This window comes from Camellia sinensis, chromosome 8 (assembly GCF_055761805.1).
Source record: "Camellia sinensis isolate YWXY chromosome 8, ASM5576180v1, whole genome shotgun sequence".
Classification (NCBI taxonomy): domain Eukaryota; kingdom Viridiplantae; phylum Streptophyta; class Magnoliopsida; order Ericales; family Theaceae; genus Camellia; species Camellia sinensis.
The window spans coordinates 77,829,170-77,855,427 of NC_138968.1; the positions used below are offsets into that span (position 1 = coordinate 77,829,170).

General features: G+C 37.9%; 1 protein-coding gene, 1 long non-coding RNA gene and 1 pseudogene across 4 annotated transcripts; all 3 read right to left on the reverse strand.

Moving 5' to 3' along the window:
* Window positions 1-341: 341 nt before the first annotated feature.
* LOC145796995 (uncharacterized) lies at window positions 342-7,403 on the reverse strand. Of its 3 annotated transcripts, XR_014337869.1 has the most exons (3): window positions 7,072-7,403; window positions 882-906; window positions 342-774 (listed from the first exon to the last, which is right to left on the reverse strand). It is a non-coding gene; the product is annotated as an uncharacterized LOC145796995 (long non-coding RNA). The 3 variants fall into 3 exon arrangements; XR_014337871.1 differs by lacking the exon at window positions 882-906 and having other exon boundaries at window positions 342-831; XR_014337870.1 differs by lacking the exon at window positions 882-906 and having other exon boundaries at window positions 342-843.
* A 5,756-nt stretch (window positions 7,404-13,159) lies between these two features.
* LOC114264382 (vesicle-associated membrane protein 721) lies at window positions 13,160-14,093 on the reverse strand. The gene has a single exon (XM_028204977.2). It carries the CDS (start codon window positions 13,794-13,796, stop codon window positions 13,164-13,166), a length of 633 nt encoding a protein of 210 aa, XP_028060778.2. The 5' UTR covers window positions 13,797-14,093; the 3' UTR covers window positions 13,160-13,163.
* Window positions 14,094-14,249: 156 nt separating this feature from the next.
* On the reverse strand, window positions 14,250-15,947 carry LOC114273642 (uncharacterized; annotated as a pseudogene).
* Window positions 15,948-26,258: the final 10,311 nt, after the last annotated feature.

Here is a 26,258-nt window from a genome sequence, read left to right on the forward strand (position 1 = left end):
TTGAGTTTTTTCAGCTTGTGCTTCCAGTCATTCTGCCAGCGATGATGCCTGCAGGCACCGACACGCAAAATCTATTGTGTCCATGCTTCACAGGGGACAAAGGTTTGTTGTGCTGCGGTTGTCAGCCATATTATTATGAATAATGCTTGGGACTCCCTTTTGGGGGTCACCGCCTCACCCCCCTTTGCCACCATGTGGCGGGTGGTGATTGGAGGAGCAGGAAAAAAAAGAAAAAGAAAAAGAAAATGTAACCAATGAGAGAGAGAGGGGGTCAAAGGGGGTGGGGGAAAGGGGGGATGAATCATTGTTGTATTATTATTATCTAGTTTTCCAGCAAAAGTAGAGAGAAAAAGATTCAGGGTCTACTTGAGGCCGTCAACAACCTGCAAGTTTATTTCATTAAGGTTTTCAGAAATTTTGGCAATCAACAAATTCCAAGTAATGTTTTAATTAGTAGAATGCCATTATAACATACTGAAATATAATTATATTTCTGAAGGGTAAAATATTTGATTTAAGGAAAGAACCTGAAGAAAGATGCTGCAACAAATGTTTAAAATAATTTGCCTTCGCCATTTGGATGACATTCTGATTAGAGAATCAGAGATTCTCCAAAAGCTCCCTTGCATCTTTGGCAGCTTGACTCTTATCCCTGCTTGACATAGTCACTAAATGGAGGACGCAACCCTGAACCTTACCAATGCAGTCTTGTAATATCTCACTTTTAGACAGTTCCAATAGTAATGCCATCGCTAACTTCCTTTCTGCAATACGCTGTCCAAGAGAGCGGACAATAGATTCTATTGCATTATCAACGTTTGCAACTCTTTCCTGCATTATGTACTGATTTCACAAAATCAAATCTAAGAACATAAACTAACCTTTCCAGCTACAGATGATCCATATCTATTGAAAGAAAATTGGGTAATTTGAGTGAGTCAAATTCGATGTTTCATGGACTCAGGTATGGGTGTCAGGTGCGAGCATGTGTCTAAGCATTAGATTCATCTAATTAACATACACAAGAACATAGGGCTATGAAAAATGTTTGCATTTCCTACTATGTTCTTAAATTTTTAAGGCAAGATGGTGCTTACAAGGTAACAGAGAACATTTAACAGGTCATACGGGAGTTATATGCTTAGTAAGATGGTACACTCGAATTACTAAAAATGCTTTCTGCCTGCTGGGTGAATGTGTTACTACTGCATATCTAATTAAAGAAAAATGGGATTATTTGAGTTAGTTGTGATAAGCAATCTGAGACCCCACACACTCAAGCCACTCAAGCAGCCAAACAAGCTACTGTTTCAGCACAGAAGGCTTCAGCTTATCAGTGCATTCTAGAGTATTCTTGAGGTAGTTAGTTTGTTAGGAAGGTAGTTAGTTTGTTAGGCCTTAACCACAAGTAGTTAATTGTTGGTTAGGTAGTTGTGGTCATTATCTCTTGTTATATATACATAGACCATCTCTGTATTTTGTGTGTAAGTGAATAATATCAAGAACTCCATTTCTCTTCATGGTATCAGAGCTATAGGCTCCTACGAGCACTGCTCTTCAATGGCTTCTTCCATCACCATAGGTGTCCCAGAAAGTATACCAGAGTCTTCTTCTGCCATTCCTTCAAACCTCAAATTGTTGATCTCAAATCTTAATGCATTCGTTACTATCAAGCTTGATTCATCCAATTACATAGTTTGGAAGAATCAATTTTACAACATCTTAAGAGCAACCAAGCTTCTTGGCTATGTGGACGGATCTGAAGTATGTCCTGCACCAGTTATCTTAGATTCAAATCATCTTGAAATTCTGAATCCCAAGCATACTCTATGGACTACAATTGATGCACATCTCTTGAGTTGCATAACAGCAACTCTATCACCTTCACTGTTCACATCTGTAATTCACTGTCAAACTAGTTATGATGTTTGGCATACTCTTGCCAAACGGTTTACTTCTCTTTCTCGATCTCATATCCATCAACTGAAGAACAAATTAAGTCATATTGTGAAGAAAGGATCAACTATGGAAGACTATCTGCACAAATTCAAAGTTCTTGCAGATCAGCTTGCTTTGGCTTCATCATCAGTTGATGATGAGGATTTAGTCCTTTTAATTCTGAATGGACTACCTGAGGAATATAATGCTTTCAAAACTACAATAAGAGCCAGATCAGATCCTATTACTGTGGATCAACTCTGCTCTCTTCTGTGTTCTGAATCAATTCACATAGAGTCTTCTCTTAAGCATCAACAAATTTCAGAAATACCAGGATCTGCTGCCTATGTTGCTCCTCGAGGCCAGTATGCTAATAAAGGAAGTCAGAAAGGCTATTATAGGGGCAGAAGCCCTTTCAGAGGAAGGGATGGAGGTAGGTTTCATGGTCAGATGTCTAGTCACTATCAGAGAGGAGGATCAAATCAGTTTCAGAAAAGCAGATATAGCTCTGCACACAATCCAGGACCTAGCTCCAGCTCTGTAAACAGCACAGTCAATGCCCCATTAATTTGTCAAATCTGTGGCAAGGCAAACCACACTGCTCTAGACTGTTGGCACAGATTGGATACTGCTTTTCCGAGTTCTCAAGCTTCCTCTTCATCCTTCAAATCCTCTCCAGGTCAAAGTCAAGCTTATGTAGCCTCTGCTCATACACCTTCCATCTCTTCTCCTTCTTCATCTGAAACCAACTGGTTTCTTGATTCTGGAGCCACTAGCCACATGACCAATGATTTACGTAACCTCTCTCTTTACCAACCGTATCAAGGTCAAGATCAAGTGACTATTGGTGATGGTTCTACTCTTCCCATTGCTCATACTGGTAAAGGACTCCTTCCTACTCCTTCTTTTCCTTTTCATCTTACCAACATGTTGCATGTGCCTACTCTTTCTTCCAATTTACTCTCAGTACATCAGTTAACCAAGGATAATCATTGTACTATTACTTTTGATAAAGATTTCTTTCTTGTTCAGGACAAGAATACTCAGAATATTCTGTATAAAGGTTGCTACACCAAGGGCCTTTATCCACTCATTTCGTCATCCTCTGCCGGTTCCTTCGTTTCTTCATCAGTCTGTCTTTCATGTTCTACTACTTCAGCTGATTGGCATTCAAGACTTGGTCATCCATCTTCCAAGAAGCTTCATCACATTATGGCTCATCATCACTTAGGTTCTAAGTCTTCAACTTTGTCTACCAAGACCACCAGTCTGTGTGAACATTGTTGTGTTAGTAAAAGTCATAGATTACCTTTTTCTTTGTCTCATTCCACTGTCAATAAACCTTTGGCCCTTATTCACACAGATGTGTGGGGTCCATTTTCTGTTTCTAGTTCTAGTTGTAAATACTATGTGTTGTTCATTGATGATTTTAGCAAATTTACTTGGGTTTTTCCTCTTCATTACAAAAGTGAGGTGTTTGACAAATTTCTTGAATTTAAAAGTTTTGTTGAGAATCAGTTTCATACTCATCTTCAAGTATTAAGGAGTGACAATGGGGGCGAATATTTGAGTAAGCCATTTCAATTGTTTCTCAAACAAAAAGGAATTGAGCATCAACTTACTTGTCCTCATACACCATCACAAAATGGTGTTGCTGAAAGAAAACACAGGCATCTCATAGAGACTACTGTGACACTTATGCATCAATCCTCTCTTCCTTTGGCTTACTGGTTTGATGCACTTGCCACTGATGTCTTTCTTATTAACAGACATCCCACACTCAAGCTTCAAAATCTCACTCCGTATGAAGTTTTGTTCAAACAAAAACCTGATTACACTTTCTTGAGATCCTTTGGATGTAGATGCTATCCATGGCTTCAACCTTACACATCTCATAAACTTCAAACCAAATCTATTCCTTGTGTATTTCTTGGTTATCAACCTTCTATTAAAGGTTATAGGTGCCTTGATCCTACCACAGGACGGGTCTATATCTCTAGACATGTGATCTTTGATGAACTATGTTTTCCTTTTCAGTCTTCTCATCCTTCTGTTTCTGCATCATCTTCCATATCACATTTGCTGAATTTCTTTTGGTCTCCCTCAGACCAGTCCAGTTCTTCTTTTCCATCACATGTTTCTACTACAGCACCTCAGCATACACATCCCTTTCCAGCTTCACCAACTGTAGCACCTCAGCCTACAACTGCCATTCCTCCATCACCAGCTCAGTCACAGCAAGCTCCACATTCTTTTCCAGTTTCACCACCAGCTGCTATCCCTCAGTCAGTAGCTCAGCCACCTATTTTCGTTCCTCCTACTGACCTGCCCTCAGCTCAGGCAGTCTCTTCGTCTGCTATTGAACCTCACTCAGAAGCTCAAACAGTCTCTTCCTCTTCTATTCCTCTTCTATCCACAGTTCCATCTGATCAGATTCCTATTTCCAATATTTCTATTGATCTCCCTTGTCTCAATTCCAATACTCATCCCATGATTACCAGATCCAAATCAACTTTTCCTCACTCTTCTTTCATTGCTTGTCCTTCTTCTTCCTCTCTTCGCTCTGATACCATGAAGAGAAATGGAGTTCTTGATATTATTCACTTACACACAAAATACAGAGATGGTCTATGTATATATAACAAGAGATAATGACCACAACTACCTAACCAACAATTAACTACTTGTGGTTAAGGCCTAACAAACTAACTACCTTCCTAACAAACTAACTACCTCAAGAATACTCTAGAATGCACTGATAAGCTGAAGCCTTCTGTGCTGAAACAGTAGCTTGTTTGGCTGCTTGAGTGGCTTGAGTCTCAAGGTTTTGTTCACCCTAATAAATCTCAGCTTGTTTGCAAGTTACACAAGGCTCTCTATGGTTTAAAGCAAGCTCCTCGAGCTTGGTTCTCTACCTTCTCCAACTTTCTTCTCACTTATAAATTTGTTCAAAGTCAGTGTGATTCTTCTCTTTTTATTAAGAAAACTTCTACTGCTATTACCATTCTTCTCATCTATGTAGATGACATTCTTCTCACAGGAAGTGATCCTCTCTATATTAACTCTCTCATTACACATATGCATACAACCTTTTCCATGAAGGAGCTTGGCCTTGTCAATTATTTCTTGGGTATTTCTGTCACCAAAACTGCTTCTGGTTATGTTCTTTCTCAGCAAAAATATGCCTCAGAGTTGTTAGCCAAGGCTGGTATGAGTAACTGCAAGTCTTACTCTTCTCCCATGGCTACTAAGTCCCCTTCTAGTTCTCTTACTGCAGCAAATGATACTCTCTTTTCTCAGCCAGCTTTGTACAGAAGTTTGGTCGGAGCTCTTCAATATCTTACCCTTACCAGACCTGATTTAGCTTTTGTGGTTAATCATCTTTGTCAGTTCATGCACTCTCCTATGACTAGTCATTTTCTCTCAGTCAAAAGGTTACTCAGGTATCTTAAAGGCACCATCTCTTATGGGCTTCATTTCACTGCTGGCCCTCTTCTTCTCACTGCTTATTCAGACTCCGATTGGGCAGGTAATGTTCTTGATCGAAGGTCCACCACTGGTTTCTGTGTCTATCTTGGTCCTAATCTTATCTCTTGGTCTTCCAAGAAACAACCAACTGTGGCTAGATCTTCATCTGAAGCTGAATATCGGGCTTTAGCACAAACTTCCGCTGAACTTAGTTGGATTGGGATGTTGCTTGCTGAACTTCATATTTCTGTTCCTGTGCCTACCCTATGGTGTGACAACTTATCTGCCATAGCTATGAGTCACAATCCAGTGTTTCACGCTCGTACTAAACACATTGAGGTCGATTATCACTTTGTTCGCGAACGCATTGCCTCCAAGAAGCTTCATATCTGTCATATTCCCACTTCTGATCAAGTTGCTGATGTCTTTACTAAACCACTTTCTGTTACTCGTTTTCAATATCTTCAGCACCAGCTCAATGTCCTTCCTAGTCCCCTGAGCTTGAGGGGGGCTGATAAGCAATCTGAGACCCCACACACTCAAGCCACTCAAGCAGCCAAACAAGCTACTGTTTCAGCACAGAAGGCTTCAGCTTATCAGTGCATTCTAGAGTATTCTTGAGGTAGTTAGTTTGTTAGGAAGGTAGTTAGTTTGTTAGGCCTTAACCACAAGTAGTTAATTGTTGGTTAGGTAGTTGTGGTCATTATCTCTTGTTATATATACATAGACCATCTCTGTATTTTGTGTGTAAGTGAATAATATCAAGAACTCCATTTCTCTTCAAGTTGAACTGACTCGGGTAGTGGTGCCGTGTACAAGTATGTTGTCTTAGCATCAAACTCATCTAGTTGACATATACAAGGACAAGAGGATACGGAAAAACATTAATATGTTTTAATATTCTTCTTTAGTTTTCTAGGGCAAAATGGTGTCAACAACATAACATAGAGCATTTTGTGCATATTATGGAAGTTTTATGCATAAGCACATGGTAAACTTGAATTATTAAACATGTTTGATGGATGAATGTGTCATCACTCCTGTTGGACACCTAGTATCCAGTGTCTAACATGAGTACTTCACACATTTAAAAGAGTCCATGTAGCATATAGGTTTAAACAAGATTTTCCCTTTCTTTAGCATAAATTTTAATGGCAAATGCTAAAAAGTGTCCCTAGGGCATTGTTTAATATTGAAATTGTGTAAAAAGTGCTTTGGAAATGATGAAAAGGTTAAAAAAAAAGTTTTGAAATCAATGAAAAATGCTTTGAAAAGTGTCTTGTTTTTTTCATTTGACTTTTTCTTGTACACAAGGGGCACTTGTGAATAAGATCCAATTTGAATTGAGTTATAAAGATTCATTTAACAAATGTTTTTTCATACGAAAGATCCTTTGCATCCAATTCATATATTTATTTGAATATCAAACTTGTAATTATAATAATTAATTTAAACTCAACCTTTAACAAGCCTATACAAGATAGCTAGCTGCAATTCATTCTTGTGCAGATACACAGGAAGTCAAATCACAAAGAGATTGGATGTACTTAGTATTTAAGGCTTCAGGCTAGAAAAAAAAAAAAAAAGAGAAAAGAAACACAAACACAAAGACACATGCACAAATCGAACACAAATGCACACAGTTAGAATCACAACGAGGAGTACCTTAGCATCATCACTATCTTTTGCCAGGATGCAGAGGATGACAAGTGCATGGTTCCTTATGTCTCGACTTTTGGCACCAAGAAGTTCAATAAGGATGGGTATGTAATTCTCTAATATTACCCATTCTCAGTGTATGTCCCTTTCCTCACAGAGATCCTGCAGCTGTCCCAGGAAATGAAGTACTTCTTCATCCTCTCCCACCAAGAGTTTTGGTTTCATGGAAGCAATGGTGATCATGGTATTTCTATCCTTCCACTCTTCAATTGATTGGCGTAAAGTTTTGTTAGGCCGCAAAATTGATGTGCCTAAAGGTATCATGGTCAACGGACATAAATTATGTAGAAATTTAATGTATAAAGAGAAAAAGAGAATTGTATTATTGATTGATGTTTGTAATTGTTGAATTATTGAATGCTACAATGATTCCTATATATAGAAGAGTAGGTGGTAGTAGGTGGTAAGTGGAGTAGGTGAAGTGGTGGTGGTAGTGGTGTAGTGGGTTTAGTGGAGTAGGTGAGGTGGTAGTGGTGTAGTGGGTTAGGTTTAGTGGAGTAGGTGAGGTGGTAGTGGTGTAGTGGGTTAGGTTTAGTGGGTGAAGTAGGTGATAGGTTTTAACAATCCCCGCAAACTCAAGGGGATAGGAACTAACCAACTTGAGTTTGGAGAGAGTAACAAAACAAGAAAATACATAAAAAATAAAAGAGGATAGGAGACACTGTATGGTCGTGTCAGACCGTTGTAGAAGACCGATGTAGAAGACACTGACTCGTGTCGGACCGATGTAGAAGACAGTTTATGGGGTCATGTCGGACCGTTGTAGAAGACAGTTTACGGAGTCTTGCTGGACCCTTGTAGAAACTAACCGGAATCAATGTCGGGACAGTTTACAGAGTCTTGTCGGACCCATAAAGGAGCTAACCGGAATCAATGTAGGGACAGTTTACAGAGTCTTGTCGGACCCATGAAGGAGCTAACCGGAATCAATGTAGGGACAGTTTACAGAGTCTTGTCGGACCCATGAAGGAGCTAACCGGAATCAATGTCGGGACAGTTTACAGAGTCTTGTCGGACCCATGAAGGAGCTAACCGGAATCAATGTCGGGACAGTTTACAGAGTCTTATCGGACCCTTAAAAAGTCGCACCCTCAAAAGGTGTGCCTAATTTTTCAAAAAGGCGTGCCATCAAAAGGCGTGCCCAATCCATAAAAAAACGTGCCATCAAAATGCGTGCCCAATCCATAAAAAGGCGTGCCATCAAAAGTTGCGCCCTCAAAAGGCGCGCCCACTTCATCAAAAGTCGTGCCCGACAGAAAGCGTCGAGCCATCAAAAGGTGAGCCGGAGACGCGGCGAGGCACGTGAGCGATAGAGCGGCGTGTCGGCCGCGTCGTCAGTGTCAATATAAACCAATGCGGAGGCGGAGGAAACCAAACCAGACTAAAACCTCTGAACTTGTCATTCTGAAACAATCTGTAAATACTCTGTATCCAACCCTTCTCGGAAACACTCAGCAACCCAAAAAACATGGCCTCTTCTTCCCGTTCAGCTACCCAGAACATGGCCTCATCTTCCCGTGGTCTGCTTACTCTCTTTCCCGACCTCAACGAGTCAACAGGAGAGATAACAGGTGCGGTGGCCCGTGAACCTCAACCAAACACCTCTGGTTTTGCTCCGTTGAACTTTCCGATGCGGCCGGTGGAGCAAAAAATGGCAGTGCAAACGGATATTGAGGCCAATCAGTATACATTGAAGTCATGTGTGGAAACCATGACTGCGGTCACAAACTTGTCGCACCGGCTGCAGAGTAGGACAAATGAGGTGCAGCAGTTAAACGCCCAACTGGCTCTGCTCCAGCGCATGTATAAGGATGCGCGAGCAGAGATAAGTGTGCTAAAGGCGGAAAATAAGGAGCTGAAGCGGAAGGCCACCGTGATATTCCGATTTGGAGGTCCGCCATATGCTGCAGTGGAGGAGTATGGGGGAGTGAACGTGCTGGGCGGCGTGGAAAACACGGAGGCAGCACCGGCAAGGGCCGCTCAGGACGGAGGCAAGAAGAAGAGACCGGCGGCAGAGTAGAGAAGAAAAATCCCGCCTGTGGATGTGGTTGTTTGGGTTTGTTGTTGTTGTTTTTTTGTTTTTTGTTTTTTTTTTTTTTTTTTGGTGTAAAATTGTGATCAGGGCGAAATCCCGATAGAAATAAAATGAGTGTATTGTGCAAATCCGAATGGCTTGAAGGTACAAGACTGAGCAGAAAAATTAGATGGAATGAATTTTTTTTTTTTATTTTTTTTTATTTTTTTTTTTTAATAATAAAAAATTGAGGTTCAAGGAAAAGTTGGGCTGTGGAAAGAAGAAAAAGAAAAAGTAGCACCCACGTGAGTTCCGTCCAATTTTTTATATATATAAGATAAAAAAAAGGTTTGGACGGTGGAAAAATATTTTAAAATAGAAAAAATTATATAATATAGTTATCTCTTTGAAACTATATGCTGGTGTTGATCAAAAAAGTGGGCCAAATTACCAATACCGCCAATCTTGTAGACATCCTGAAGTGGGAGACGAAGAGGCTTGTCTGATGGCCTCTTGGGCTCTGTAATCATGTCGAGGGCATCAAGAAGGGTTGGGCCCTTGTACCATGTTACCGGTGTAGAAGACACTGTATGAGTGTGTATATAGACTGCCCAAAAGATATACATGGATATAGATATCGAGCCCTCAAAAGTCGTACCCTATTTTGTGGCTTGGAATAGCAGGGGATTGAAACCAGACGCATGGAAGGCCGGTGTCGCGACGGAGCTTTGGCAAAGGGACATCGACGTGCAAGCGGTGGTGGTCTCCGGCGACTGAACAGTAGTGCACTCAGAAAGGAAATTTCAAGGCATGTGTAGAAAAATTTTAGCAGATTAGGTTGAGGTCCGGTGGACGGCCAAGGCGAGGTTGCCGCCCGCCGGTGAAGCGAAAAATACTAAGTGCTTAACCTTGCTCTGATACCATGTAGAAATTTAATGTATAAAGAGAAAAAGAGAATTGTATTATTGATTGATATTTGTAATTGTTGAATTATTGAATGCTACAATGATTCCTATATATAGAAGAGTAGGTGGTAGTAGGTGGTAGGTGGAGTAGGTGAAGTGGTGGTGGTAGTAGGTGGTAGGTGGAGTAGGTGAAGTGGTGGTGGTAGTGGTGTAGTGGGTTTAGTGGAGTAGGTGAGGTGGTAGTGGTGTAGTGGGTTAGGTTTAGTGGAGTAGGTGAGGTGGTAGTGGTGTAGTGGGTTAGGTTTAGTGGGTGAAGTAGGTGATAGGTTTTAACAAATTATTCCCATCAGCAAACCACTTCTCAACGGAACTTCTCTCAAACGTGTGCCCTGAAGAAGTCTCCACTGGATCCACCATGACTTCCCTAGTGATTGGGCAAATAAATGACTCGAGTGGTTCCAATGGTTGAGTACCCAAAGAATTCTGCTTGTTAAAATACTTGATTTCTTTCTCGTAATTTGAGTGGTTCCAGTGGTTCCAAGGTGTACTGAACTACATAATTTGTGTAGGTTTAGAAGGTCACTTCAGGCATATGGTTCTAGATTTCCATATGACCTGTATTCTACAGACCCATCATGACAAATACTCACATAAGTTACTAGATTCAAAAATGAAAATAGTTAATGAGATGACAATAAGCTGAAACATCCACAGGTCAAAAGATGACTTTAATTTGACAAAATGGCTGTGAGAGGGGAAGGCGAAGCGACTTGTACCGGACTTAAATGATTTCAGGCGAGGACTTAGCTCGGCACGGTTAGGTAATTCCCGTCATGCTGAAGCAGCCTCTAACAATATTTTATCAAGCATGCTTCCTCTACTGTCTAGGTTTCTAGCAACCTTGGCTATAAAAACACCCCAAGAATCAGTATCAATTTCAACACTTGCAGCAGCCATGGAAAGTGTTAGAATTAATGTATAGGAAAAGAGAGAGAGAAACAAATATTAGAATTAATGTATAGGAAAAGAGAGAGAATAAATTGATTGTATTATTGATTGATTAATGTTGTATATTACAATGATTCATGATTCCTATATATAGAAGAGGGTGAGTGTGTAGTAGGTAAGGAGTAGGTGAAGTGGAGGTGGTAGTGGTGTAGTGGGTTAGGTTTAGTGGAGTAGATGAGGTGGTAGTGGTGTAGTGGGTTAGGTTTAGTGGAGTAGGTTTAAGTGGGTGAAGTAGGTGGAGAGTAGGTGGATTTTAACAGCCCCCCGCAAACTCAAGGGGGATAGGAACTAACTAACTTGAGTTTGGAGAGAGTAACAAAACAAGAAAATACATAAAAATAAAAGAGGATAAGAGACACTGTATGGGGGTGTCATAACCATGTAGAGGACACTGTATGGCGGTGTCAGACCGATGTAGAAGACAGTTTATGGGGTCATGTCGGACCGATGTAGAAGACAGTTTACGGGGTCATGTCGGACCATTGTAACAGACACTGTTGTGACAGTTGTTGTGACAGTTTACGGAGTCTTGCTGGACCCTTGTAGAAACTAACCGGAATCAATGTCGGGACAGTTTACAGAGTCTTGTCGGACCCTTTGAAGGAGCGAACCGGAATCAATGTCGGGACAGTTTACTGAGTCTTGTCGGACCCTTGAAGGAGCTAACCGGAATCAATGTCGGGACAGTTTACAGAGTCTTGTCGGACCCCTAAAAAGTCGCACCCTCAAAAGGTGTGCACAATCTTTCAAAAGGCGTGCCATCAAAAGGCGTGCCCAATCCATAAAAAGGCGTGCCATCAAAAGACGTGCCATCAAAAGGCGCGCCCAAGTTGTCGGCGAGCGCCGAGCGGCGCATGATGCGCGTGTCTGCCTCTTCGTCAGGGTCTTTATAAACTGAAGCGGAGGCTGAGGCTTTGAAGCAGAGACAAAAAACCTGCTAGAAAAACTCTGAAAAACTCTTCGTTTTCTGAGAGATATTTCTGAGAGAGATACTCTGTAACACTCTGTTTTCTGAGAGAGATTCCTGAGAGAGACACTCTCTAACACTCTGTTGTGCAGAAAATGGCTTCGTCTTCCCGTGGTCTGCTCACTCTCTTTCCAGACCTTAACGAGTCAACAAGAGAGATAACGGGTGCGGGGGCCAGTGAACCTCAACCAAGCGCCCCAGGGTTTGCTCCGTTGAACTTTCCTATGCGGTCGGTGGAGCAAAAAATGGCGGTGCAAACTGATATTGAGGCCAATCAGTATACTCTGAAGTCATGTGTGGAAACCATGACTGCGGTCACAAACTTGTCGCACCGGCTGCAGAGCAGGACAAATGAGGTGCAACAGTTAAACTCCCAGCTGGCTCTGCTCCAACGCATGTATAAGGATGCGCGAGCAGAGATAAGTGTGCTAAAAGCAGAAAACAAGGAGCTGAAGCGGAAGGCCACCCTTATGTTCCGATTTGGAGGGCCGCCATATGCTGCAGTGGAGGAGCAGGGAGTAGTGATCGTGCCCAGTGGAGTGGGAAACACGGAGGCAACACCGTCAAGGGCCGCCCAGGACGGAGGCAAGAAGAAGAGACCAGCGGCAGAGTAGAGAAGAAAAATGCCACTGTTCCGATTTGTGTTGGTTTTGTTTTGTTTTGTTTTGTGTTTTGTGTTTTTTTTTTTTTTTTTTTTGGGTGTAAAATGGTGATCGGGGTGAGCCCCGACATGAATAAAATGAGTTTGGTGTGCAGTTCGTCTTCTTCCCTTTTTTTTTTTTTTTTTTTGGGTGCAAAAAAAAATAATAAGAAAAAAAGATGAAAAAATAAAGTGAAAGAAAAAGAAAAAAAAAAGAAATAATAAGAAGATATGTGAAATCAAAACAAGAGAGTGAGGAAAAAAGGTTCACGTGAGTTTCTTGGCCCACGGTTTTGGTGAAAACCTGCAATGGGTTTGGTATTTTTATTTTTATTTTTATTTTTTTTTTTGAGAATAAAATAAATAAAGGTAAAGTGGGGTAAAGTAGGGGTAGCGTGAATCAGCATGCGTTTTAAAAAGTGAGGAAGTATGAATTAGAGTGGGTATGGATTTGTAAAAAATAATAATAAAATAAATGAGTGGAGAAGGTTGGCCCATGCACAATTAAACTATGATCAAAATTAAGGCAATGAGGATACCAAGAACTATAAGCTTTATCTTCATATTCTGTAACCACATTTTCCTCCTCATTTGGGTACCCTGGGTCCTGAAGTCTTGTGCCTGAGAGCGAAGGTTCTCTGTTTTATCCACTAGAAGCTCAATCTTCTCTCCACGATCCAAAACCTTCTCAATATTTTCCATCATCACTCCTTTGACTTCTGAAACCTGAGCCTTTACTTTGGAAAGCTTGCTGATCTCCTCTGGATGATCCACACAGTACTGCATCTGCTCCTTAAGTTTGGGTCCAAACTCCCTATTCAGGCTATTAGCAGCAGCAGTTGCAGCTTTTCCACCACCATATCTCTTGGTGAAATCCTCCTTAACTCGTTCAAGAAATGCCATTGGAATCTGTCTGCCAGCAGATTCCACAGCGACGACACAATAAGTGAAGCCGTCTTCGACGAGATAGTTGAAGGTGTGGCCATCGCAGTTGTAGGTGAACTTGTTGTTGGAGGAAGGGAGTTTCTGGAGGCACTGAGAAGCGATGCTCGTGAAATTTCCAGTGAATTCGGTGAATTCGGCGAGAACCACTGTTCCTCTAGCCACGAAGCTGTAGATCAAAGACTGTTGCCCCATCTCTCTCACACTCAAAACCCTAAAACTTAGAGAGACAAAGGGGTAGAGAGATAAACGGACGGGGAAATTTGTAGAGAGAGAAAGTGATGTGCCGTGAGGGAGAGGGAGGTTTGAATTGGTTGAGCTCCGGCGGGCGGTCAAGGCAAGGTTGCCGCCCGCCGGAAGGCGAAGAACACCAAGATCTTTAACCTTGCTCTGATACCATGTTAGAATTAATGTATAGGAAAAGAGAGAGAGAAACAAATATTAGAATTAATGTATAGGAAAAGAGAGAGAATAAATTGATTGTATTATTGATTGATTAATGTTGTATATTACAATGATTCATGATTCCTATATATAGAAGAGGGTGAGTGTGTAGTAGGTAAGGAGTAGGTGAAGTGGAGGTGGTAGTGGTGTAGTGGGTTAGGTTTAGTGGAGTAGGTGAGGTGGTAGTGGTGTAGTGGGTTAGGTTTAGTGGAGTAGGTTTAAGTGGGTGAAGTAGGTAGAGAGTAGGTGGATTTTAACAGAAAGCACCTTGGTAACATCTGCTTCCATACCCAAGTCACAGAGGCCTTCAATCAAAATAGAGTAAGTCGACTTGTTTGGCAAACACCCTTTTTCCAACATCTCCTCTAAAACTCTAATTCCTTCCCTCGGATTACCAACTTTACAAAATCCCTTAATCAACATGTTATACATAAAAGCATTGGGCGCACATCCCTTCTCCACCATGTCATCCCACAACCTCCCTGCCTCGTGCAACTCTCCTCTCACACACATTCCCGCAATAAGCGTGTTGTAAGTCAATACACTAGGAATTGAACCCCTCTCAAACTCACTAAATAACTTCCTCGCTTCCCAAATTTTCCCCTCCTTACAAAGCCAATGTATAAGAGTGCTCAATATGGCATTATCAGGAGTGCAATTATTCTTCAAGAGATTGTTCCACAAATCACATGCATTTTCAACCTTCCCTTCTTCGCACAGAGCATCGATCACCCTACAACAAAGTGCTAAGCTTGGTACATATTTCTTCTTTAGCATATCATCGAGCAAATTGAGCGCTTCCACGGGTTTCTTTTCTTTACAATAAGCTTCGATCATGATTCCATAAGTCACGTCATTAGGTTCAACACCATTCTCCACCATATCATCCATAACCTTCACCGCATCAATCAACCGTCCTTGCTTACAAAACCCGTCCATCAAAATCGTATACGTCATGGCATCAGGAACCCAACCTCTGTCAAGAATTTCATCGAACACCTTCTTGGCACTAACCATATCGACCCTCGACACATACCCACCCAAAACAGTCGTGTAAGTCACAACATTCGGTACCATTCCCATGCTGGGCATCTCATCCAAAACCCTAATCGCACTCTCAACCTCATTGTTTTACACAAACCCTTTATCAGAATGTTACAAGTAAACACATTGGGTATAATACCAAACTTTTTACGACAATTCTTAAATAAAGCATGAACCAAATGGTACTGGTGATTCTGAATCAAAGCATTCAAGAGGGTATTGAGCAATCTTACGAAGGGTTGGACGCCGAAATCTTTGATTCGCAAGAAGGTGAAAAGGGCTTGTTTGGGTCGGCTAGCGATGCCGTAGTTTCGAATGACGGTGATGAAGAGGTTTTCGCCGCATTTGATTTGGGATTTGTGAAGTTGATCGAGAAGGGTTTCCATGGGAAAGAAAGCACGAGCTCGGGCGAGCTTGAGGACAATGGAGTGGAAGGTGTCGTAGGTGTGGTGGAAGTTGGGGTGGTAGTTGGAGGCGTGGCGGAAGATTTGGAGGGAGAGATCGAGGTTTTGTTGGCGGGAGATGATGGCGATGAGGCGTTTGGGGGAGAGGTGTTTGGGTCAGGGTTTGATTGGGGGTGTGACTGTGTATGATTTGAGGAGGTGGGTTTTGGATTTCACAGCGGAGAGGTGGTAGTGGGATGGGTGGGCGCAGAAGGGGTCGGCGGCGGAAGGGGGGGTGGCCGCGGAGGAGAGAGATCGAGCGGCGGTGGAGATGGTTTTGATGTGGTGGTGGTGGTGGTGGTGGTGGTGATGGGATCGGAAGAGAGTTGCCATGTGTTTTTTTGGTGTTTCAGATGCACAGTGAAATGTAAATTATGAAGACCGACGGACGACGGAACGCATGTATATTTGAATCAATAAAGCTTGAGACCCCCAGTGGGGGTACTGGGGTTCCTCACTGATTGGTCCAAAAAAAATAAATTTTTTTTTTTTTTTTTAAAAATTTTTGGCCATTGCCAGCCCCCCACGTGGAGGTGGGGGTGCTGGGGGTCATTCCCTGCTGGGGGTCTCCAGCAGGGCTCATATTTGAATACACAAATTGTCCAGCATTACTGACTATGATTTGGTGTTTTTCCATCGTTCCGTGGAATAAGAATAATATTAAAAATGATAAAAAAATATCATGAAATGTTCTATGAAGATTTTTTATAGGGAACTTATCAATAAAGTCTTATATACAAAGTTTAAGACCTATCTAATTTTTAAACAAAACACTTGCACTAATTAGTCTTATACATTTTTAATTGTTATCAAAAAATCTTTTTTTTTTTAATTTACAGACACTGTTATATCTTACTACCGTCGGATTTCCGTCAAACGATTACCGGAAGCTCGTTGAAATGTTCAACATCGCCGGAAAGTCGCCGAAGTATCGCCGGAAGTTCACTGGAGTGTTAAGAACATTAATGGAAGTCGCCGAAATGTTCAGAAGGTTCACTGAACGTTAAGAACATCACTAGAGACTCACCGGAATGTCTAGAATATTGCCGGGAAAAAAAAAGAGAATAAATGAAGAAATTAGAGCAAAAAAAACATAGCAAAATGTGCTAAATATTGATAAACTAAAAGAAAAAAAAATGAAACGACAAAAAACAGCAACAATGGGAAAAACATATGCTATTTTTCAATTTTTGTAAGCTTTAAGTAAATAATCTCCAATATTGATCAAACTGAAAAGTAAGTTTTGAAACTGTAAAATGTTACAATTTCAAAGCAAAAATCTATTAAGCATTTATCCTTATTAATCAAATTGAAAAACATGTTATGAAACTGTAAAATTTTACAGTTCTAAAGAATGTTATGAAATTGTAAAATTTTATAGTTTTAAACCATGATTCATTTCAGTACCAAAAAAATTTGAAAATGTAAAATTTTACAGTTTTAAACCATGATTCATTCCAGCACCAAAAAAAATTTGAAACTGCAAAATTTTATAGTTTTCACCGCCTGTAACTAAAACTTGAAAACTACTTGTTCAGATCTTGAAAATTTTCTCCATTAGAACAGAAAAAAAGAAGTGTATAGTAGAGAAAATGTAGAAAAAAATAAGAGATCGAAGCAGAAAGGCGGATATAGAGAGAGGATTGTACTCCGGCAACTATTTTTTGTTTAGATCTAGCCAAATCTAATATAGATCTACTCCGATCTGGTATATATCTACATCAGATCTAAGTAGATCTACTCATCTTCTTCGTCGGAAATATATCTTCTTTACCGTCGGTGAGGGTGAAGTTACAAATTGATTTCGATGGTTGGTGGTTACGGTTGAACCCCGATCAATGGTGGTCGTCAGTCACCGGTCGTCGTCCCATGACAAAGAAGATTAGAGAAAAATGCAGAAAAAAAGAGAGAGAGAGGAAAACGTAAAGAGTGAAGCAAAAAGCAGAGAAAGAGAGAGAGAGAAAAAAAAGTAGGACTTTTGGGTCTACTCAAAAAGTTGTTAGATTAAATAGTGTACACATATTTCAAATAGGACTTGTGGGTCATTTTCCCATTTTTTATTCTTTGATTAGTGTGTGGTGTTTCTCTTGTATCTGTAATTTAACAGTGAATAATCTTTCATAATTATTTTTATGATACGTAGCATTACTCATGGAATAATTTGATTTTATATTTCGTCCTCTGCCCAGCATTACTGGCTATAAATTAGTTTAATAAAAATAAATATTAAAAAAATTATTTTAGAGCAATGATTGACATTCTCATTCTCACAAGACCTCCACAAATCCGGACCACTCATAATGTAGATCTCATACATATATGAATGGGTCTTACACATATATGAAATGCCAAGATCACTTTGGGGTGTAGGGGTCATCTCCCAAAGAGAGTCCCAAATATTTTTTTTTTTTGGATTGTTTTTAATGTCAAAAATATATGGACTCTTATTTCAGATAAAGCCCAAGCATTTGGCCTGCTCTGCTTGACATATTAGCATTGGAGGCCCAAAAGCAGCCAACAAAAAGGCTCACCGAACCATATATAAAATTTTAGCCCAAAATTTAGCACTGGCCGGAATTTGGTCAAAAATTATGGGACTTACATACGGACTGGATTTAATACTTTTCTGGTCCTGGTCCAAATTGATAATCTCATGTTTTTAGTTTTATCTTCACAATGTAACCCATTTGACTTACAATTCTCAACTCATATACATTCTCACAATAAATCAACTATTTTTTCAACAATTCTCAATAATAAAAAGTACGATTTTGAAAATTAATATATTCATAAAAGTCTCATTCAGGACTTATTGGATAACACTAATTGATAATTTTGTCAAAAATAAAGATTACTTGAGATTAGAAAATTACCTATATATATAGAGAAAGAGAGAATAATGGGGAACTACGGAAGTTCTTCACCATTAAAGAGGTTTGTAAGAGCCAAAAGCATTTTGGTTTCTTTGTCACATATAACCTAATTCACCAAGCCTAGTCCGCCATATCTATCTATATCTATATCTATATCTATATCTATATATATAATCAAAGGAAAATGAGTTGGACCCCCTCAAGGAAGCACCCCCTTTGACCCCCTCTCTCTTTAATTGGTCAGTTTTTCTTTTTTTTTTTTCTTTTTTTCCTTCTCCTCTAATCACCACCCGCCACGTGTGTGTGGGGGGTGGTGGGGGTGGTGAGGGTAGTGATTGGAGGGGGTCTCAATCACTTCCCATAATCAAATATAGTTGTTTTATCAAAAGTCTCTAAATATATATTTCTAAATTCTCATAATTTTAAAACTCTCTTTCTTACGTGACAACCCTCTTTGATTGTCTTTCATGTTTTCTATTTTTCTCCATTTTCTATTTGTTTGATTAACTAAAATGAAATTTAATTTCATTATTTATGGATAAAGATTTGAATTTCAAAATTCATCTATATAGATAAACATATAAAAATTGATAAATAATTTATGAAAATTAATTTTGTATTCTACAGATAAAGATAAAAATTAAATAATTAATTTAAAAAGTTAATTTCATAACTTATAGATAAAGATAAAGATAAAGATTAAATAATCGATTTATAAAAAATTAAAATAATAAAATTTAGATAAAAATATAATTTGTTAATATATATATCTATAAAAAAACATATACATCTAAATCTTTATTTTAATTTACTCATTTTTTTTTCCTTCTATCACATATTAGCCTTTTTTATTTTGAATTTTTTATCTTATGAAATGTCCTTATCTATAACTTTCCAAATGTAGTTGTTTTATCAAAAGTCTCTAAATATTTATTTCTAAATTCTCATAATTTTAAAACTCTCTCTTTCCTACGTGGCAACACTCTTTGATTGTCTTTCATGTTTTCTATTTTCCTCCATTTTCTATTTGTTTGATTAATTAAAATGAAAATTACTTTCATTGCTTATGAATAAAGATTTGAATTTCAAAATTCATCTATATAGATAAACATATAGAAATTGATAAATAATTTATGAAAATTAATTTTATATTCTACAGATAAAGATAAAAATTAAATAATTAATTTTAAAAAGTTAATTTCATAACTTATAGATAAAGATAAAGATTAAGATTAAATAATTGATTTATAAAAAATTAAAATAATAAAATATAGATAAAAATATGATTTGTTAATCTATATATCTATCAAAACATATATATATCTAAATTTTTATTTTGATTTACTCTTTTTTTTTTTCTTCTATCACATATTATCCTTTTTTATTTTGAATTTTTTATCTTATGAAATATCTTTATCTATAACTTCTTATCTCTTCTTAAATTCTTAACACTCTCTTAATAATTTTTATTATTCGTTATTATCTACTAAGTGATAAGGATAAAAATAAATAAATAAATTTGGTTGGCTCTGAATGAGAAGTGCATTAATAATGAAATAATGAAGGCTACATGGGAGGAGGCAACATGAAAATCTTACAAAATTAATTTTCGTCATTATATTTATCCAAGGTAATAATTTGATATTCTTTCTTTTAGTTGTTAAAAATAGTTTGCATTAGATCATTGCTATGTGTTTTTTCTTTTTCTTTTTTTATAAGGTTGTCATTTGTTATAACATTTCTTCAATCCCATCTCTAAATTCTCTCTTTAAAATTTTTGTTTTTTCAATAGTAAAGTTTAGAACCAATTTCTTATCAAATTTGTTTTCTTGGTGCATATTTTATTAAAAGATCAAGACAAGTAAAACTTTCATATGATATATGAAATTAATAAATATAATACAAAGATGGTAGGAAAATACTATACATTTTTCGATATCTCTCTGTTATTATTAGTTGATTTGCTAGATTATATTATCAATTTAGAGCCTATATGATTTAGTTCAATGTCCATGACTTTAGTTGCATTTAACCATTTTTTCATTGAATAACCTATATAATTTTTTGGATAAATTACACTAACACCCCCTCAAATTTTTGTTTAATACAGATCTCTCCCTCACATTTGAAAAATTACATTCCTATCCCTGAGGTTTGTAATCTCATTACAAATTGTCCTTGGATTGTTGATGTCATGCCCTAAAATTTTCTAAATGACCATTTTGCCATTTTTCCTACCATTTCTTCACTACAAGAAAAAGGGGTAAAAAACACAGAAGAATTAGCGACGGCAGCTTAAACCGTCGCAAATGAAGGCTTTAGTGACGGCATTGTCCCGTCGGTAATAAAACTACGCGGATGGGGTAGTAAATGCAGAAGCACTAGCGACGGCGTTTTTCATCGTCGCCAAAAAAAATTGTTTTGAGACGGCATACGTTTGCTGTCGCAAATAGTTTACAAATTGCGACGGCAAATGTCCGTCGCAAAAAGTCTAATTAAAACGGCGTCGTTTTATGAACAAAATAGTTTCCATTTGCGACAGTGTAAAACCTACCGTCGCAAAAAGAAAAAAAAATTTGGCCCCCGCTCTTCCCTATCATCTTGCCGCTCGATCATTTCATCCAAATCCCTAAATGTTTGAAACAAATTTTTTTCCCCCAAATCCCTACAAAGGTGAACGACTGTATTGATCATTTCATCCAAATCCCTACGAACGGCGAACGGTGGTGCGGTGGTGTAGCGGTGACGATGACAGGTAGCGGTGGTCCGGCGACAAGTCTCTCTCTCTCTCTACGTTTGCTCTCTCTCTCTCTCTCTCTCTCTCTATGTATATATATATATAGATGAATGTATAGTGATAAATCTGTAGATCATCTATATATATATAAAGTAACACATGTTTTTTTTTTTCTTTTTTTTTCCCATCTTCAATATATAAATCTGTAGAAAAATTGTACATTTCTGATTTCAGAACTTTTCTTAAGTTTTTGAGTTACTTTTAAAAACATTTTTCATTTAACGTCAATACCAAACAATGCACTAAGATATTCTTTAGCATTTATGAGAAAACAAATTGATTATAATTAGAATGAACAATCATCTACACCATTAATTTGAAATTATGGGTCAATTTCTGATTTCTTATTTTTATTTTTTCTGATTTCGTAGACTTTTCTTTTTGACGACTGCGTTTTTAAATTGATTCCTTAAAAAAAATATATTAGAGAACTTATTGGGAATGTTCTAAGCCTTCTAATCTGGGGAGGTCTAGGTTCGAATCTAACATTGACCGAGTTTCCTTATTCTAAAATGTAACTGCTGATATGTTTAATTATAATGTCATCTTGATGCAATTAGACATAACAAAAAATCCAAGATCTGATAAGATGTTTTAAGTTTCTGGAAGAAATATTAATTTTTGGTGATGAACTCATTAAGCTGATATTCTAGGCAAAGGCTGAGAATGTGGGACGCGACCTTCAACTACAATTATTGTTGAAAAGTGTGTACACTCTGCACCTTCACCAGACATTTATTAATTCTTGGTGTTGTTCCTATAGGCTTGCTTTAATCTATGTGTAGTCTAAAGTGTGCCTTTTCATTATTGGCATTGATTTATAGTGAGTTTCTTTACTTTTTTCTTTTTTTAATATTGAAATCTAGTTCTGTGAATGGTTTTGCTGATACTGTTACTGATGTACCTATCATCTGTTCTATTTTTCTTCCAGACAATTGTATCGGAAAGTAGTCTTTTTGATCATTTGATAAACTTTTGGGAATTTAGTCAGGGACCTGATCCAAGAACTTGCAGCCTTTATTTTTTGGTGGATTTTAAGTTCCAGTCACCACTCTATCGACAGGTAATGGTTCTGTGCTTAATTTGGTTGTACTGTACATCTATCTAGTCTGTGAACTTCATAACCATAGCTAATGCAGTTCTGCTATCATTTCATTATATGTAGTTTTTGCATTTTCTTTCAAGGAGAGCATAGCTTACAATGTTCCCAACATCTAGCGTACGAGGCATTTAAGTATTTACCTTACCTGGTTGATCTTTGCTGATGTGTTTGTGGAAGTAATTTGTAGTATGGAAGGTAATTGGGCCTCCATATATATAGATAGAAAAGAAACTTGGACTGGGCTTTCTTATTCTACTTTGATGAATTTTTATTTTGATGAATGACAACTTAATTTGTGGAAATGAAGGGGAACCTGTCCTTGGAGCCTTATGGAAAGGTGTTTTTGTATTTTTCAATGAGTAGGAATTATCAAATTGCTTTAAAATCTCTACTAGGTGGCCTTCAGAGAATCAATAGCATCACCAATGTCGGCAACAGACGATTACTACAACTGCCTACATTGATACCAATACTACCTTACTGTTGCCGGATGCTTTATCATCTCCAATTCTGCTGCCCATATGAATTATGAACACATCGCCATTACAGAGGCTCCAACCACCAACAAACTATTTCCTTATACTTCCATGAAACTTCAACCGGTGTGGCCACTCTTACTAATACTGTCTTTCAAATTTGGCTTAAATCAAGGGGTCTATGATATAATTTAACTAATTGGTATATTAATTAATAATGCTAACTAATTGCTAATTGATATGTTAAAAAAAAACAATGCTAGATTAACTAATTGGTATATTAATTAATATATTAATAGATGATATGATATAATTTTATAAATTTTGAATATTTGTTATTTGTATAATCAATGAGATCATAATTTTAAAATACTAATTGCTATGTTAAAAAAGAACAATGCTATATTAACTAATTGGTATATTAATTAATATATTAATAGATGATATGATATAATTTTAGAAATTTTGAATATTTGTTATTTGTATCATAGGTTGAAAAATGATCATGTTTCTTTTCTTGAGGTAATCATTCAAAAACTTTAAACAAATTTTCAGATATAATAATTACTAATAGTTTATTGAGACAAAAATGTGATCATTTAATAATTTCAAAATATTACATAAGATTATGTATGTGATGTTCAAAATTATAATATACAGAATAATGATCCATCTTTATTAAATAATTTTTGAGACAATATACTTGATTAGTGTGTTTTTGTATAACTCATCTATCAAGTTTATAAATAATGCCGCATAGTATTATGGAATACTAATAATTTGGAGAATTCTACCATACACATCCATTTATCATATGCATCATTAGTCATGTCATTTTTTTTTCTTTAGTTATGATGAATTATCTTTGTTAATTATGATATTATTTTAGTTAAGACTTATAAGATCTTTGGTTGTGCCTCATGTGGTGTTTGGTTATGATTTATTTATTTTTTTAGTTATGACTCAAAAAGTATGAAATTATATCATTTTTTTCTTCAATTAATTGATCTCACGTGTTGTTGTATAAATATTTCATTTTTTATGTTCTCCTATCAAATCGGTAAATAACTAACTAGGATAAGACCACCTACCTATTTGAGAGAAATTGGACGGATAGGTATCATGGTACATGAATACGTAGGTAATCTATTTAGAGTTACTTTGATGAGATATTTTTGTGGATGTGTACAGATGATGGATAAGAGTTGGATCGATTTGCCAAATAGGATGTCGAGCGAATACATTAATGGGATTGATGAATTCCTTGTGTTTGCCTACACCAATAAGGTTAAAGGTTCGATGATCAGTTGTCCGTGTAGGAAGTGTGAGAATCGATACTATTTTGTACGAGAGGGTGTACGGGAGCATCTGATTTTGAATGGTTTTTTAAAAAAATACAAACATTGGATTAATCATGGGGTATCTTATGTATCTCTGCATGGTAATCAAGAGAATGAAACATTAGCTAATTTAGACATTGGGGATGATATGATTGGAATGATACAAGGGGCTATGGGAAATCCACACGCCGGTACAAGTGTCAAGGGTGATGAACCACAGGGGCCTGATCCCCATGCATCTGAACCCCAGCTCGGTCCAAATGCAGAGACTGCAAAGTATTTCAAACTTCTTCAAGATGCACAAAGTGAATTGTATCCGGGTTGTCAGAAGTTCACATCTTTGTCATTCATTGTTCGACTTCTACATTTGAAGGTGCTTAATCAGTGGACAGACAAGTCTGTTGACATGTTGCTTGAGTTATTGAATGAGGCGTTCCCGTTGGGTGTGAAACTCACAGACTCATATTATAAAGCTCAAAAGGTCACAACAGATTTGGGCTTCACGTATGAGACGTGGGATGCATGTCCCAACAGTTGCATGTTGTTTCGAAATAAGGACGCCAATCTTGATAAATATGTCATATGCAACAATTCTAGATGGAAATCAAATGGTGATGGTGGTTCAAATGGTCCTAACAAAGGTAGCAAACAAATAGCTGCAAAATAGATGAGGTATTTTCCTTTAAAGCCAAGGTTGCAGAGGTTGTTTATGTCATCCAAGATGGCCAAGTTCATGAGATAACATGTAGAGGAACGAACTGATGATGGTGTCTTCAGGCATCCTGCTGACTCCCTTGCATGGAAAGATTTTGATCGTCAGAATATTGAATTTAGTAATGATTGCCGAAGTGTAAGGCTTGGCATAGCATCTGATGGTTTTAACCCATTCAGGACGATGAACATAGTTCATAGCACTTGGCCTGTTGTGCTCATTCCATACAACTTGCCGCCATGGATGTGCACGAAACAACCATTTCTAATTTTATCCGTGCTTATTGACGGCCCGAAAGGACCTGGTGACAAGATTGATGTGTATATGCAACCGTTGATTGAGGAGTTGAAAGAACTATGGAATGAGGGTGTGTCAACATTTGATGCGTCAACAAATCAAATGTTTCAAATGCATGCAGCTTTACTGTGGACAATTAGTGATTTTCCTGCATACGCAAACTTGTCAGGATGGAGCACTAAAGGCGAATATGCATGTCCTTGTTGTAATAAGAAAACTACATCGTGTTGGTTGAAGCATAGTAGGAAACAATCATACTTGGATCATCGCAGATTTTTAACTACTGGCCATAAATTCCGAAAGGATAAAGTATCATTTGATGGTAGTCGGGAAGTCAGACTCAAACCAAAATTGTTGTCTGGAACTGAGATGTTGCTACAATTAGAATCTGAGGGTATTTTAACCCAATACAAGAGGGATGACCTTAAGGAGAGGCATAGGAGACAGGTAGAGAAGGAGAAAGCTGGGCATCGCACCCATAGCTGAAAGAAAAAGAGTATCTTTTATGAATTGCCATATTGGGAGCACAATCTAATAAGACACAACCTCGATGTGATGCATATAGAGAAGAATGTTTGTGACAATGTGTTATGGACAATATTAGGGGTTGCAGGAAAATTGAAGGATGGTGTTAATGCTCGGCGTGATTTATAAGATATGAATATTAGAAAACCCCTACATTTGCAATTAAGAGGGTCGAATAAAGCCTATTTACCCCCAGCACAATTCACGATGACCAAGGATGAAAAAGATTTGTTCTTGAAAGTGTTGAAGGAAGTAAGAGTTCCCGACCGGTATTCATCCAATATATCACGTCGTGTGCGCTCACATGATAAAAGTATTGGGGGTCTTAAGAGCCACGATAGTCATATTTTGATGCAACAACTTATTTCATTGGTTATTCGAAGATCGTTATCGAAGAATGTAATTGAACCCTTGATTGAATTGAGCAATTTCTTTAGACAATTGTGTTCGAAAGTGAATAGTGCGACGGATTTGCAATATATTCAAGATCGTATCGCTGTAACACTTTGTCATCTAGAGAAAATATTTCCTCTGAGTTTTTTTGATATAATGGAGCACTTGCCTATACATCTAGCTGATGAAGCCTTATTGGGTGGAGCGATTC

What these genes read in the sequence shown, in the direction of transcription:
- LOC114264382 (XM_028204977.2), bottom strand. Translation starts at nt 13,796, where the DNA reads ATGGGGCAACAGTCTTTGATCTACAGCTTCGTGGCTAGAGGAACAGTG.